Source organism: Brassica napus, chromosome A7 (genome assembly GCF_020379485.1).
Source record: "Brassica napus cultivar Da-Ae chromosome A7, Da-Ae, whole genome shotgun sequence".
NCBI classification, from domain to species: Eukaryota; Viridiplantae; Streptophyta; class Magnoliopsida; order Brassicales; family Brassicaceae; genus Brassica; species Brassica napus.
The window spans coordinates 20031765-20045656 of NC_063440.1; the positions used below are offsets into that span (position 1 = coordinate 20031765).

General features: G+C 33.6%; 1 protein-coding gene across 1 annotated transcript; it reads right to left on the reverse strand.

Moving 5' to 3' along the window:
* Positions 1-9998: 9998 nt before the first annotated feature.
* On the reverse strand, positions 9999-13467 carry LOC106353545 (NADP-dependent malic enzyme 4, chloroplastic). The gene is made up of 14 exons (XM_013793308.3): positions 12794-13467; positions 12568-12719; positions 12381-12486; positions 12092-12157; positions 11917-12012; positions 11680-11835; positions 11514-11612; positions 11390-11437; positions 11165-11317; positions 10992-11081; positions 10841-10918; positions 10693-10767; positions 10403-10622; positions 9999-10328 (listed from the first exon to the last, which is right to left on the reverse strand). The coding sequence occupies exons 1-14, from the start codon at positions 13304-13306 to the stop codon at positions 10240-10242; spliced, it is 1941 nt and encodes a 646-aa protein (XP_013648762.1). The 5' UTR covers positions 13307-13467; the 3' UTR covers positions 9999-10239.
* Between the last annotated feature and the right edge of the window lie 425 nt (positions 13468-13892).

Consider the following 13892-nt stretch of genomic DNA (forward strand, 5'->3'; position numbering starts at 1 on the left):
ATTTTAGTCATGAGAACATCAAAGGGACGATGCATTTTACGGTGAACACGAATGTTACACTTTCACCAAATTTCATTGATAGATGCATAAAGTATTAATTGGCGGTCACATCGACTGCATGAGAGATTAGTAAAGAGGGTATCCCTGGATCGCAGAAAGAGGGGACAATGCCTGCTCCAACTATCAGGGCAGTCCTGATGACCGCATGCCCTGCCCGCAAGACAAACAGACTAAATCAATAATTAGGATCATTATCATTAAAAGGCAAAGACAAATTACACAAGAGACTAGAAAATTTTCTAGAGCAATACCTACCTATAGACATATAAAAATATAATTAATACATTTTATATATATATATTTTTTTTTGTTCAACCCATTTTATATATAATGAATAGATTTGTAGCAAAAAAATATTATATATATAGAATTTCTTTTGAAATTGTGTTTCTGTTTTAGATTGAAAAACAAGTTGGCCTTTAAAAAATTGTTTTTGTCTCTTGAGATATTTTATGATTATGTAAACTGTAAACAATAATCATGTATTTGCCCAAGATAAAGTATAAACAAAAATCATGAATATTTGTCTATGCTTTAATGTTTTGTTCACAACTGTTGTGTTATTTTGCATGTAAATAGTCCTCTTCCGTTTTAGTTTTGTTTGTTTGTATACTGCGTTAATCAATAATCACCATGGTTCGTAAAATCCATATTCGGATCAATATTGTACTTTCTACACCTTTCCCAAATTAGAATAGTCAGTGAAATTTTGAAATTTCCCAAAACAGAAAGTTGATACGTATACGCAATAAAAGCAGCATATCTAACATCGCGTACTAACTGTTTATTTCTATTTCACATGGAACTGAAATTGAGAAAACTAGAGACTGTCACCTTTTTCATCATTTCACCATTCAAAAATACTGACACTTCTAGTTTGAGGACAAATAGTTACTACTAGATTTGTTTATCAAAGACTCAGTTAAGTCTTATAGATGTACAAACTTATATGACAAATAAAGACATACGTAACCTTATACACTCTAACTAACGTTGAATAGTTTATCATTTTCTCACATATGTAAATTGCATTTCTTAAATATAACCTCAGGGCTCATAGTCTGATACTCAGAAGACTATTTTTTTTTCAACTTAGTTGAAAGTAGAAACTGAAAGTCTGAAACATTCGGATCATGTGGCCATCTAAATGGATGCCTAAATATCTATTTCTAAACAATTGTCAACGTCTTCACATGGTTGTTATCTTTGATATAATATCAATGTCTTCTTGAAATAGGTGATAACATTGGTATTAAATGAGAAGACCCACAAGGCTACAATCCGTTCACCGTTGAAGCAATAAATAGAAATGAACAAATTATATATTTACATCACGAAATAAATATGATAAACTCTGAGCCAATAAACACGTAACAGGTTTTTCAAATAAGGTATCTCTCGCTTATCAAAATAGTAGTATAGAGTAGAAAAGGCTTTTGTCTTTGTTCAAGGCTTGAGAGCTATATATATGAAGCCTAAAATATTTATTCAAACTGCCCGTGATAGCAATCTTTACTGGCTATGCACCTTTATTTTTGTTTTCAACAACAGTTTGGTCGTCTAAACTCTGAAGAACGTGTGATCCCATTTTTTAAGGGAGCCAATTGATCTAGCCTCGGTGAGTGACATTCCTATAGTCAAAAGCAATGATTTAAAACAAATTAGGTGTTAGTTAATTAGATGTATAATTAATTTATGAAAAATTGCCAAAATAGAATGAAAACAGCTTATTTATTCTTTTAGTATAAAACTTTTTTTCTCATTTTTGCCTTAATTATCTTTTCGATTTTTCAAACTTAATGAAATAAAGAATTTTATGAATCAAAATTATAAAAAATAGAAACAATTGATGAAATATCCAGACACACTACTGGTATTTTTTGGAGTTCTAAAACTTGTTAATTTAATTTTTTATTTATGTTATACGGAAAGAAGATAACATCTTCTACGAATAATGGCATGGTAGAAATTGAATCCCAGTTTAAACAAATTATTCTACTTTCACTAGAATCAATAATTTACTTTTAAATAGAATTCTAAATATGATGAATGTGAAATCTAGGCATTTTAAAGGTAGCTACATTTATTTCGAATGCAACTTCTAGTTTTATGAAAATTCTAAAGTTCTACGAATACGAAATCCAGACACAACTCAAAAGTCTACATATAGTAGAATATGTTTACCGATTAGTTATATGTTCTACAGATAAGAACAACCAGATTTTCAAAAATTCAGTTACAAAATATTCTTAAAAAAATTGGAAATTTTTTACTTTCCTAAAAACGTGTATCTGTTGTCTTCTTGTAAAAATAAAAATAAAAAACTTGTTCTTTATCAGAGCACGATTTCTCCATAGTTTTCTTGTGATTTTTACAAACTCTTCTTCTATGATGAATATCTTTAATTTTGAGGGTTTGTTGGTTTAATTTAAAAATTTTATTTTTTGTATAAAAAACATTTTTTTTATTCCTAATATGTTTATAATATTTAAACTACTTTTAAATTATATTTATTTGATTAATCAAAGGTTAATATTGGGACTATGAGAAAATTTATACTATAGGAACAAACTAAAGTTGGTTTTATACTATATAAGGACATAAGTGTGTGTGTTTCATTCTTTTTTGGCAAATTTCCCTTAATTATTATATTCATGAGACATTGTTTTTCATCCATATGTATTTGATGAAAAAGCGATGGGGTTTTTGCCAAAACTAACCCACAACTTGATTTTAATCCCAAACCTATACTCAAACTTGAATCAAATGCAAAACTAACCTAAAAGCCTAGTGAAATTACAGCTCAGCCCCTTGTGACCAAACAAAAAAACAGAAGCCATTTTTACGAATATAGCCCCAGTAAATCGTCTGAGTCGTCTGAGATGTTGGAAGTCGTCTGGACGACTGAAGTGTAAGTCGTCTGGTACCAGTTTACTTTAAAAATAATTTATAAATCTTGTAAAAAAATATTTTGATGCTTAAAAAATAAAAATCAAGTAATTATAAACAGTTTTAACTGATATAAATTAAGATATGATAAAATTGATTTGTTTTGAAGATAGATGAGTGGAAGTAGTGAATCATGAAATACTTTGGTTTAGGAGTTTGGCAAACATATGTTGTAGTATTGTATGTATTGTTAGGGTTAGATTTTGGAAAACTAAAATGTTTTTTTCAAAAATTAGTTTTCACTTATATGTGTTTATTTCTGTGTATAGTAAACACTTTTCAAGTTTGATTTGGTTTTATGAAGTGTTTAATTAGATAATTAAGTTTAGGGGTTATGTTTAGGGTGTGGACGACTTATATTTCAGTCGTCTGTTGAATAATTTACCCGGACGACGTATATTTCAGTCGTCCAGACGACTTACAAGTAAGTCGTCTGGAAAGTTTCAGTCGTCTGTTGAATAATTTACCCGGACGACGTATATTTCAGTCGTCCAGACGACTTACTTGTAAGTCGTCTGGAAAGTCTTCTATTTTAGTTTCCCGCTAAAAATATTTAATTTCCCGCTAAAAATATTAAACTCTTCTGGACGACTTACATGTAAGTCGTCTGTTTTAATTTCTTCACCAGACGACTGAAATGTAAGTCGTCCAGGAAGTCGTCTGAGTCAAAAATATTTAATCTAATTGGATTTTTTGTCTCCCTATATAAAGAAAAATTTACACATTCTCTCTCCTCCTCTCAAATGGCTGCAACAAAAATGTAATGTTCATCATTCTAAAACTCTCCAACCTCTCTCTAATCTCTTTGACTTGAAAACACCAAACTTTATATAAATTTTTCAGTTTTGTCTCATGTATTTCTTACTAATCTATCTCTTTTGCAGGTTTTTAATCAAGTGGTACTCATCTTCCACTAATTTAGAGGTAGATCTATTAATTTTAGATATGTGTTTTTGTGTGTTCTATAAATGTAGATTTATCTAATCTTCCACTCATTTTCTCTATTTTTAAGTCATTTGAACGTTTTTTGATATGCAGGTTTTTCAGATCTGGATTTGATGTGCAGGTTTTTCAGATCTGGAAGACTTCTGGGACGACTTACCTGTTAGTCGTCTGGAAGTCGTCTGGAAGTCGTCTGGACTTCTTGGAAGTCTTCTGACAAAGTCGTCTGGACTTCCACGAAGTCGTCTGGACTTCCAGGAAGTCGTCTGGACTTCCAGGAAGTCGTCTGGACTTCTAGGAAGTCGTCTGGACTTCTAGGAAGTTGTCTGGATTTTTCTGAGCGTTTTGGTAAGTTCTTATGTCTGATTTTTCTTCATTTGGTAACTTCTTGTTGTATAAAGTTCTTACTTTTTTCCCAAACTAAAACTCTCCAAACCCACTCTAATCTCTTTGACTTGAAAACACCAAACTTTATATGAATTTTTCAATTTTGTCTCATGTCTTTGTTACTAATCTATTTTTTTTTTGCAGGTTTTTAATTAGATGGTACTCATCTTCAACTAATTTATAGGTAGATCAATTATTTTTTGATATGTATTTTTGTGTGTTCTGTAAAGGTAGATTTATCTAATCTTCCATTCATTTTTTCTGTTTTTAAGCCATTTGAACGTTTTTGAATATGCAGGTTTTTCAGATCTGGATTTAAAATGCAGGTTTTTCAGATCTGGAAGACTTCTGGGACGACTTACTTGTTAGTCGTCTGGAAGTCGTCTGGAAGTCGTCTGGACTTTCTAAAAGTCGTCTGGACTTCCTGTAAAGTCGTCTGGAAGTCGTCTGAACTTCCTAAAAGTCTTCTGGCAAAGTCGTCTGAACTTCCTGGAAGTCGTCTGGACTTCTTAGAAGTCGTCTGGACTTCTTAAAAGTTGTCTGGTCTTGTCTACTCAAGTGGAATCCAAGCTTGTCTTTGTAGATGAATGATCTATAATAGTTTTGTTTGTGGTCTGTTTTGTGAATTGCATGTATACTCTTTTAGTTGTGAATTTTTTGTAAAATCAGTAATAATGTTTTCCAAGATGTATTAAATGTGCTAACAATGTGTTTACACATTTACAAATCAATGAAATAATAGACTTCAGTAGCCTTTTTCTTATCTTTGGATCTCTCATATGCAATAATAAACTCCAATGGCCTTTTTCTCATCATAATAAACAAGAATGTTGGTAAGAGATGGAAACAAACAATAGTAACTAGTCAAAGCATATCATATTTTTTATAAGTTTGCATTGAAAAACTTAGTCAAATTTAGTAAAACTAAGGAAGAGAACATATTTTGTAAATATGAGTTTTACATATCTTGAAGTTACTTATCACTCTTAAAAATACAAGTTATTCAAAAACTAATGTAGAAGACTTAAAAACTAGTGGAGAAGACGCGGACGACTTCAATCTAAGTTGTCTAGACGACTAAACTATATGTCGTCTGGTCAACGCAGAGGTTATTTTTGCAATTGACTTTGAAATCTGTTATTTCGGACGACTGAAAGTTAAGTCGTCTACTATTGTTTGGTTAAAAAAAACTCCAAAAAAGCTAGACGACTTACATTTCAGTCGTCAGAGGTTAGTTTTGCATTTGACTGGATTATTTCAGAAGTTTGACTTTTTGGACGACTTACATTTCAGTCGTCTAGTGAAAATTAAAATAATAATATTTTTTTAAAAGTAGACGACTTAAAGTTAAGTCGTCATAGGTTAGTTTTGCAATTGAAAAAAAAAACTTCAAGATTTAATTATATACAGACGACTTATAATTCAGTCGTCCACGAGACGACTGAAATGTAAGTCGTCCAGGATTTACGAGGTTTGACCAGAATCTCGGAAAAAAGTCCTGGACGACTTACAATTAAGTCGTCTGGTGGACGACTGAATTATAAGTCGTCTGTGTATAATTAAATCTTGAAGTTTTTTTTTTCAATTGCAAAACTAACCTATGACGACTTAACTTTAAGTCGTCTACTTTTAAAAAATATTATTATTTTAATTTTTGCCAGACGACTGAAATGTAAGTCGTCTGGGGAAGTCAAACTTCTGAAATTATCCAGTCAAATGCAAAACTAACCTATGACGACTGAAATGTAAGTCGTCTAGGTTCTTTGGAATTTTTTTTGAAACCAAACAATAGTAGACGACTTAACTTTCAGTCGTCTCAGGTTACAGATTTCAAAGTCAATTGCAAAAATAACCTCTGCGTTGACCAGACGACTTCCAGGTAAGTCGTCTACAGCCAGACGACTGAAAGGTAAGTCGTCTACAGCCAGACGACTTCCCAAGTAAGTCGTCTGACGAACAGATCTGGAAAAAAACTCGATGTCATACCTTAAATTGGTGAGATAAGTTCCTTAGCATACATAAGGCTTCTCCAAGCCCACAGAATCACAAACGAAAGTCACCCACCCATAATCGTTAGCTTCTATGACTCTATGAACCATAAAAATTTTAGAATCAAAATCTTGGGTTTTTTTAGCTCATTGTTGAGAGAAAGTGAGAGATATGTTGTGTTTAGTTCACAAGAATGGAAAAAGAAGAAGGGTAAATCGATTTTGGGAGCATTAAGAGCTTCAAATTGGTTGTTCATGGTGGTTGTGGTATTGATGACAATGACAATCTTGTAATTACTTGAAGATGATGAGGGTGAGAGAGTAAAAATGTCATTTTCGAAAAAAAAAGAAAAAAAAAAATTGATGGCATTTTCGTAAATTATTTGAACTTGTGGGGTGAATAGGGCAAAACCAATTTTCAAAAAAAAGGGAGGTTAGTTTTGTGTTTGACTTTAAGTTGTAGGTCAATTTTGCAAAAATCCCAAAAGCGATATCATATCGATACAAAAGTAAAGTTCGTTTATTATTTTTATAAGGTATACGTCAAAACTTTACAATTTGTTTTTTCTTGTTTTCTACCGATGTTAATTTATTGGTAGATGCATGTTTCTCTAAACCTAAAGCAGAAATACTCTAAAATACTTGATTCAAAACGTTTCATATTAATATGTCTTGATTAGTACGTAAAATATGAAAACATTAAAATGTGGATAGAAAAGTAAGTAATAATTGAATCATTTGATATGATATCCACGTACGGCGAGACAACAATTAACAGTTCTGCATTTATTTATGTCTCTATCTACATCTATCAGACATACCGAATTTTGGCACTGTTATTTAGTTAAGAGTTCAGCTATGCGTACGCATCTTGGTAACCTAATAATTTATGTCGTGTACATTGACTTTACTTCCCAGCGGACCAATACGGTGACTTTAATTCACAATTTCATGCATAAACAGTTGACTCATTTTTCTGTGTCCGTATTAAAAAATACTCCCTCCGTTTTTTAATATAAGTCGTTTTAGAGAAATTTTTTTGTTCCAAATTATGTCGTTTTTGGTTTTCTATGTAAAATTTATTAATAATTAATGTTGTATGACCAATGATAATATATCTTCTATTTTTCTATTGGTTAAATTGTGGTTAGATAAATAATTAATGATGTTTTTGTTTAGAAAATATAAGAAATTAATGATTTTCTTAGTTTACGTGCATAGCTGTAAAACGACTTATATAAAAAAACGGAGGGAGTATCACAATGAATGTGAACATCTTAAACAGGTGGTTAAGCCACCTAATCAGCTGTGCCACTAGGGTCATGTTCGTTACACCATCTAGATGTATCATCTCAATGGAGTTGAGATTGTTGTTTGTTTAGACTTTAAATTACAAGTCATCTGAATGACTCATTTGGATGAACTTAATTCATTTAGGTTTAATTTTTAAAATCAGCCACCTGAATCAAATTGAACCATTTAATTTCGATCGAGATGATTCAATCAAAAATTTATAATGTATATTATACACATGATATAATTCAAAAATTACCAACCTAAATCTAATATCATTTTTCACTCATAAAAACTGACAAAATCGCAAAAACGCATTTTACCACCAAAACCACAAAACACATTTTTCTGCAAAAACGCATTTTCTGCCAAAACCGCAAAAAAAAAAAAACATTTTCCGCCAACACGCAAAAACGCATTTTCCTACAAAAACCACAAAGACACACTTTTCCACTAAACCAAATTTAACTGCAAAAACATATTTTCCTGTGAAAACCCCAAAAACTATTATTCCGCCAAAACCGCAAAAAAATATTTACCATCAAAACCGCAAAATACATTTTTCGCCAAAATCACAAAATCGTACTTTCCCGCCAAAAGCGCAAAAACATGTTACCACAAACCACATTTTTCCAACAAAGCCCCAAAATTGTGTTTTCTCGTTAAACTCGCAAAATCAAATTTCTCGAATTAAATATTTAATGGGTATTTTTTGCTAAAATATCAAAATTATATTTCCCTCTAAAACCATATTTTAGAATAATTATATTTTAGATAATTAATAAAATTTAATATAGTGAAACAAAATAATATGATTAAATCAAAATAAAAGTATATTAGTAATTTTTACTAAATTCATTTAGATGGAAATGAAATAAAAAAATGAACATAAATTTATTTAGATGATTTATCCGACGAATAGTCCCAATAGATGGATCATTTGGATGAATGTAAAAGAATCGTCTGGACGGAGATGAAAGATGATGAAACAAACTATCCCTAAGTAGATAGATATTGAAATGCAAGACGCGCTAAGGTTTGTGGGCATCAAACTCGTGTATGCCCAAAACAATCTAATGTCGTGGGCTCGGCCCATAAAGAAACAAATTGCATTGTAATGAATTGCTAATATTGGTTTAATCATTAATTTTTTTTGGTTGAATCACTAATATTGGTTTAATCATTAATTTTAATATTGGTTTAATCGTTAATCGTTAATTTTAATATTGGTTTAATTGTTAATTTTTTTTTTGAACAAAGTTTTAATCGTTAATTATAATATATAGTTTCTATTACAAATAGTGGTCAATAATGACCAGGAACATATGTAATATTGATGAGCTTTATCTCTAAACATATGCTGCACGACGTAATTCTGTAATTCTCTCTGGAGATCGTCAGACAGTTCTGCATATGCAACGTACTCGATGAATAAACTATCTCTCTCTGCACCATACAACCACATTGAACAGTTTTATTTGTAACATTCTAAAACTTACAAAAAGCTTTAAGTCTCTATAATCTGCAAAAAAAAAAAATTACATTTTCCAAAGATCGATCTTAACCTGGTGAAATTGTCTTGAAACCCGTAAGTATTAGACTAATGGGCTTTCCACCCATACTCTTATCACTCTTATCCTCTCTTTTCATGCGAATGGATGTTGGCCAGATATTACATAGCCATTTGCAATGCGATATAAATTATTGGCAATTTCTTTGTGCATTGTTTTTCTCTGCTTAAGAAGTGCACTGAGAATAGCAAACACATCTCAACAAATGTCTAACGCAACCCGAGGTATCAGAGGACCAGTCACAAGAATCCACAAAGACAAAAAGATGGGTTGATGATGCTGTGATATAACAATATGACCTGCATCCGCCACACATACCCTGTGAATAAAATCCACATCATAGCTTCGAATATAAACAAGACCATACCTCTCGTCTCTGGATGAACCAATTAAAGAATATATGTTGCTTTTGTCTCATCATGAGTGTTGCAGAATTACACTTTCTTATAATTATTATAATACTAATTGTTAAACAATTATAACAAAAAAAACAACAATCAATAGAAACTGAGAAATTTTATAAGATAACTATTTTTAAGTTATTGTCCCAAAAATAGCTATTAATAAGAAAAATGATCAAAATAAAATTATTAAAAGATAGAATTAAAATTATACCTTAGGATTAACTAATCTAAACTTAGAATTTATAGTTAATAGATTGAATTTTGATGATAGAGTTCAAATTTTTAAAAATTAAAAAAAAAATTAAAAAAGCAGAAAAAAACTATTTGATAATTTTCTTTATTAAAAACTATTTTTGTGATAATTTTTTTAAAAAAAAAACTATTCAGAGAATTTACCATAGAAATTTCACAAAAAAATGGATTATCATGAAAATTTCCTAAAAGGAAAATCATATGAAATCAGTTGCACATATGTTTATATCAAGATGCTAAACAACATAACATGACTACAAACACAAGAGAGTCTAAACTCTAGAGAAGCAGTTTTAGTAGATTATTTCGAATGGTGATGATAACAAACACATATATGAAGATAAAGAAAGAATGGGAGGAGTAATGAGAATGAGTGTGTAAGCTTTTATCCCCTTAGCGGTAGCTATGATAGGAAGGGCTGTACATGCTGCTCTCAGCACACTTCTCCAGCTCCTTAGGCTGAGGCAACCTCGTCGCCAATCCTATACATGTATCAAATATAATCTTGTAAAATTTGTAACTCAACTATATTAGGCAACACAAGACATGTACTTACCAAGTTCATAGGCCTTTGCAGCCACTTTAGCTGCAATACGAGCTGAGATTTTTCTGATATTCCTAAAAGGAGGGAATATCATCCCCTTCTCGTAGTGCTCTTCCTTCAGCTGCTCAGCCAAAGCTTCTGAAGCTGCCAGAAGCATGTCATCATGAACACGAATGGTCCCTGACATTATTAGCCCCAGTCCAAACCCAGGGAATATGTAAGCATTGTTTGCCTGTCCAAACACAAAACAGTCAGAATCTAACTCTCTTAAAATCAGTTGTTATAATAGTTCAGGTCCTAACCTGTCCAGGAACAAACGTCTTCCCCTCATACTCTACAGGTGCAAATGGGCTTCCACTTGCAAAGATAGCACGTCCCTGTAGATCAAAAGGTTTGACTTTGTAAGCCAACAACAATCATCCTCTTCAGTAACAATCTTAAATCGTTTACCTTACTCCACGTATAAGCCTGTTCTGCTGTACATTCTGACTGAGAAGTTGGGTTTGAAAGAGAAAGGATGATTGGTTTCTGCACACACCAAGTTTGACTCTATTGTCAGGACCATGTGCTCCCACACAAAATGCATATACGCAAACAATACCTCATTTAGCTCTGCCATGGTTTCCACCACTTCTTGAGTGAAAGTTTGACCTACTCCTGATGTTCCTATTAAAACGGTTGGCTTGATTGCCTGAATGATAAAAAAAGACTTCAGTTTAAAACACTAAAAACCAATAAAATTTTTAAAGGGAACATAACAACAAACCATCACACCTTGACTGCATCAACAAGTTCCTTTATCGGTTTATGGTCATGAGCCCAAGGCTTTTTGAAATGTTGAATAGATTCTTTACGGGAACTGACAATCAAACCCTTCGAATCCACAAGCCAAATATTCTTCCGAGCCTCTTCCAATGGAATTTGACACTACAGTCACCAAACATATAAGAAAACAGAGTAGCTTAGTAAAGCAAAATGCACACAGGCTTTATAGCTTACCTTCTTTGATATCTCAAGAGCAATTAGTTCAGCTATTCCTGTGCCAGCCTACATCACAAAGAAAATGGTCAAGAAAAACAATTGACAGAATGGATTTCACTGAAAGAAGAAGTCCAAGCCTTACCTCTCCAGCACCGAGGAAGAGGAATCTGTGGTTTGCCAAGGATCCACCAACAAATCTAAGAGCGCCAATAAGTCCCGCAAGCACAACTGATGCTGTGCCCTGTATATGAAATTACAGTTTCAGAACTTGATACATGTGTGTATACACACCTTAAATCAGAATATACCTGAATATCGTCGTTGAAAACAAGATGTGTTGTACCATACTTAGCTAACAGGTCAAAAGCATTATGGTTGGCAAAGTCTTCAAACTGAATAACAACTTTCTCGCCATAGTTCTGCTTTACTGCTGTCATGAACTCATGCATAAGTTCAGAGTACTCCTGTTAAAAAAAAGAAGAGGATTAAGGTTTTAAGCTTCATCACAAGACAGTTTTACTAAAAGGTGCAGAGGAGCACATTACCTCTCCAGTAGCTCTCCTTTGGCGGAGTCCAATGTAGAACTCATCATTCAACAGCTTCTCATTGTTTGTCCCAACATCAATTGTTACAGGCAGACACTAGCAAGCGACCAAAAAATATATATAGTGAGCAGGACATGAGAGAATGTGGTTGAGTGAGAATAAAGCTGATTCTTACCGCAGATGGACGAACACCTCCAAGAGCTGTATACAGAGAAAGTTTCCCAACTGGTATTCCCATTCCCTGAAGACATTAATGATAATGAGCAAGTTAGTAAGAGGATAAATCTCAATGTTCAAAAAATAGCTAGGCAGTGAATAGAGGATTAGTGTCCTAAATCGATATTTCCATAAAATAAGTTTAGAAAAAAGTGTTTCGGCTATGACCAATTTTTGCTGCCTACTAGACCGATGTTTAAAAACACTGATAAAATCCAGACACAACAAAAAAAAATCAAATAACTTGCCTGACATCCAAGATCCCCTAAACCTAAAATGCGCTCCCCATCGGTGACAACAATGACCTGAATATTCTTCTCGGGCCAGTTTCTCAGCACCTCGAGAATCTTACCTCTATTAAAGGTTCAAATAATGAGTCCAAGAAAAACATACTAAAACTGCTCCTTAATAAATAATATAAAAAGATAGACTCACTTTTCTTTCAAGCTGATGAAAAGCCCCTGCGGACGCAAGAATATACTACCATACTTCTGGCAAGCTTCACCAACCGTAGGAGTATAAACAACAGGCAACAACTCTTCAACATGCTCAATCAAAAGCTTATAAAACAGCCTCTCATTGGTTTCCTGAGAGATACAAAAATAAATAAATAAATGCATTAGCCACTTTGTTGTTGTTTAGATAGTCCACAACAAGTTACCTGGAGATCCATCATAGCCATGTATCTCTGCAAAGGAACCTGATAGTGCCTTAGCGTGTGCATCATCTTCTTCACCTGAAGATCCTGCGAGATAACAGTGGGAGGAAGCAGCCCGCGGAGGTAGTGAGCGTCGCGCTCCCTCTGGCTAAAGGCGAGGCCTTTGTTGTGATGCGGATCGCGCAGCAGAGTGTACCCGCTCGCGACGGAGAGCGACCAGGGGGTGATGGGCATGTCCTCCGTGGCGGCGTCCTCGCCGTAGACGTCTTGAACTCCGCCGGTTACGTCGGGGGAGGGGGAGGGGGGCGTGGTGGTTTCGATTAAAACGCTGCCGTTTGGATCGACTTTGGATCCGAGGGAGGAGAGGAGGCGAGAGGTGGATGTGCGGTGAGAGAGGTGGACACGTGGGAAGACGGAGAGACGGAAGGGGAACATGTCCGAGGCGTGTCCGTGAGGCTTCGGTAAGAGACTGAGCTTGGTTAGATCTGAGAGGGAGTGATCAATAGAGAACGCCATTCGGACAACGTTTGTAGCGGTCGGTACTGTCTCAGATCTACGGGAGTGATCAAAAGATGAAAGTTGGATTTGGATTGCGAGTTAAATGAGCTTCTCTTCTCTCTCTCTCTCTCTCACGTTACGAAACGACGACGGTTCTGTTGGGTTAGCTAAACTAAATTAAATTCTATATCGATACAACCTAGGCTTATATCATGTGCTTTTTTCTTATCTGTCCATGACTAGTAGTCAAATACTAATTCCTCCTTTGTGTGTGTATAGAATCCTTGTTTCTTAAAAGTTAAAACCAATGTTCTATAAATAGGTATATAGACAGCGCCGCCTTCGCAAATTGATCATAGTTAAATTTTTCTTTTATACGAGTTAAAAAAAAATTCTTTTAAGAAAATCCAATTTATGTCATTCAAATCAGTTCAAACCAAAGTTTGATTTATGTCATTCAAATCAGTTCAAAACAAGGTTTTAAAATCCAGACCAGATCGGTCGGTCCGACCGTGACTAGTTGGCAAAACGAGTCCGGTTTGGTTCAAGACTCTGGATCGCTCAAAATCGGAAAATTTGACTCAAAACCGAAAAAATCGATGAT

Bases quoted from the DNA above. Each gene is read 5' to 3' on its own strand.
- LOC106353545 (XM_013793308.3), bottom strand. From the start codon at position 13,306: ATGGCGTTCTCTATTGATCACTCCCTCTCAGATCTAACCAAGCTCAGT. The intron at 10,768-10,840 runs GTAAACGATTTA...TTTGATCTACAG, and splicing joins AGGCTTATACGTGGAGTAAG to GGACGTGCTATCTTTGCAAG. The intron at 10,623-10,692 runs GTTAGGACCTGA...GTGTTTGGACAG, and splicing joins AGACGTTTGTTCCTGGACAG to GCAAACAATGCTTACATATT.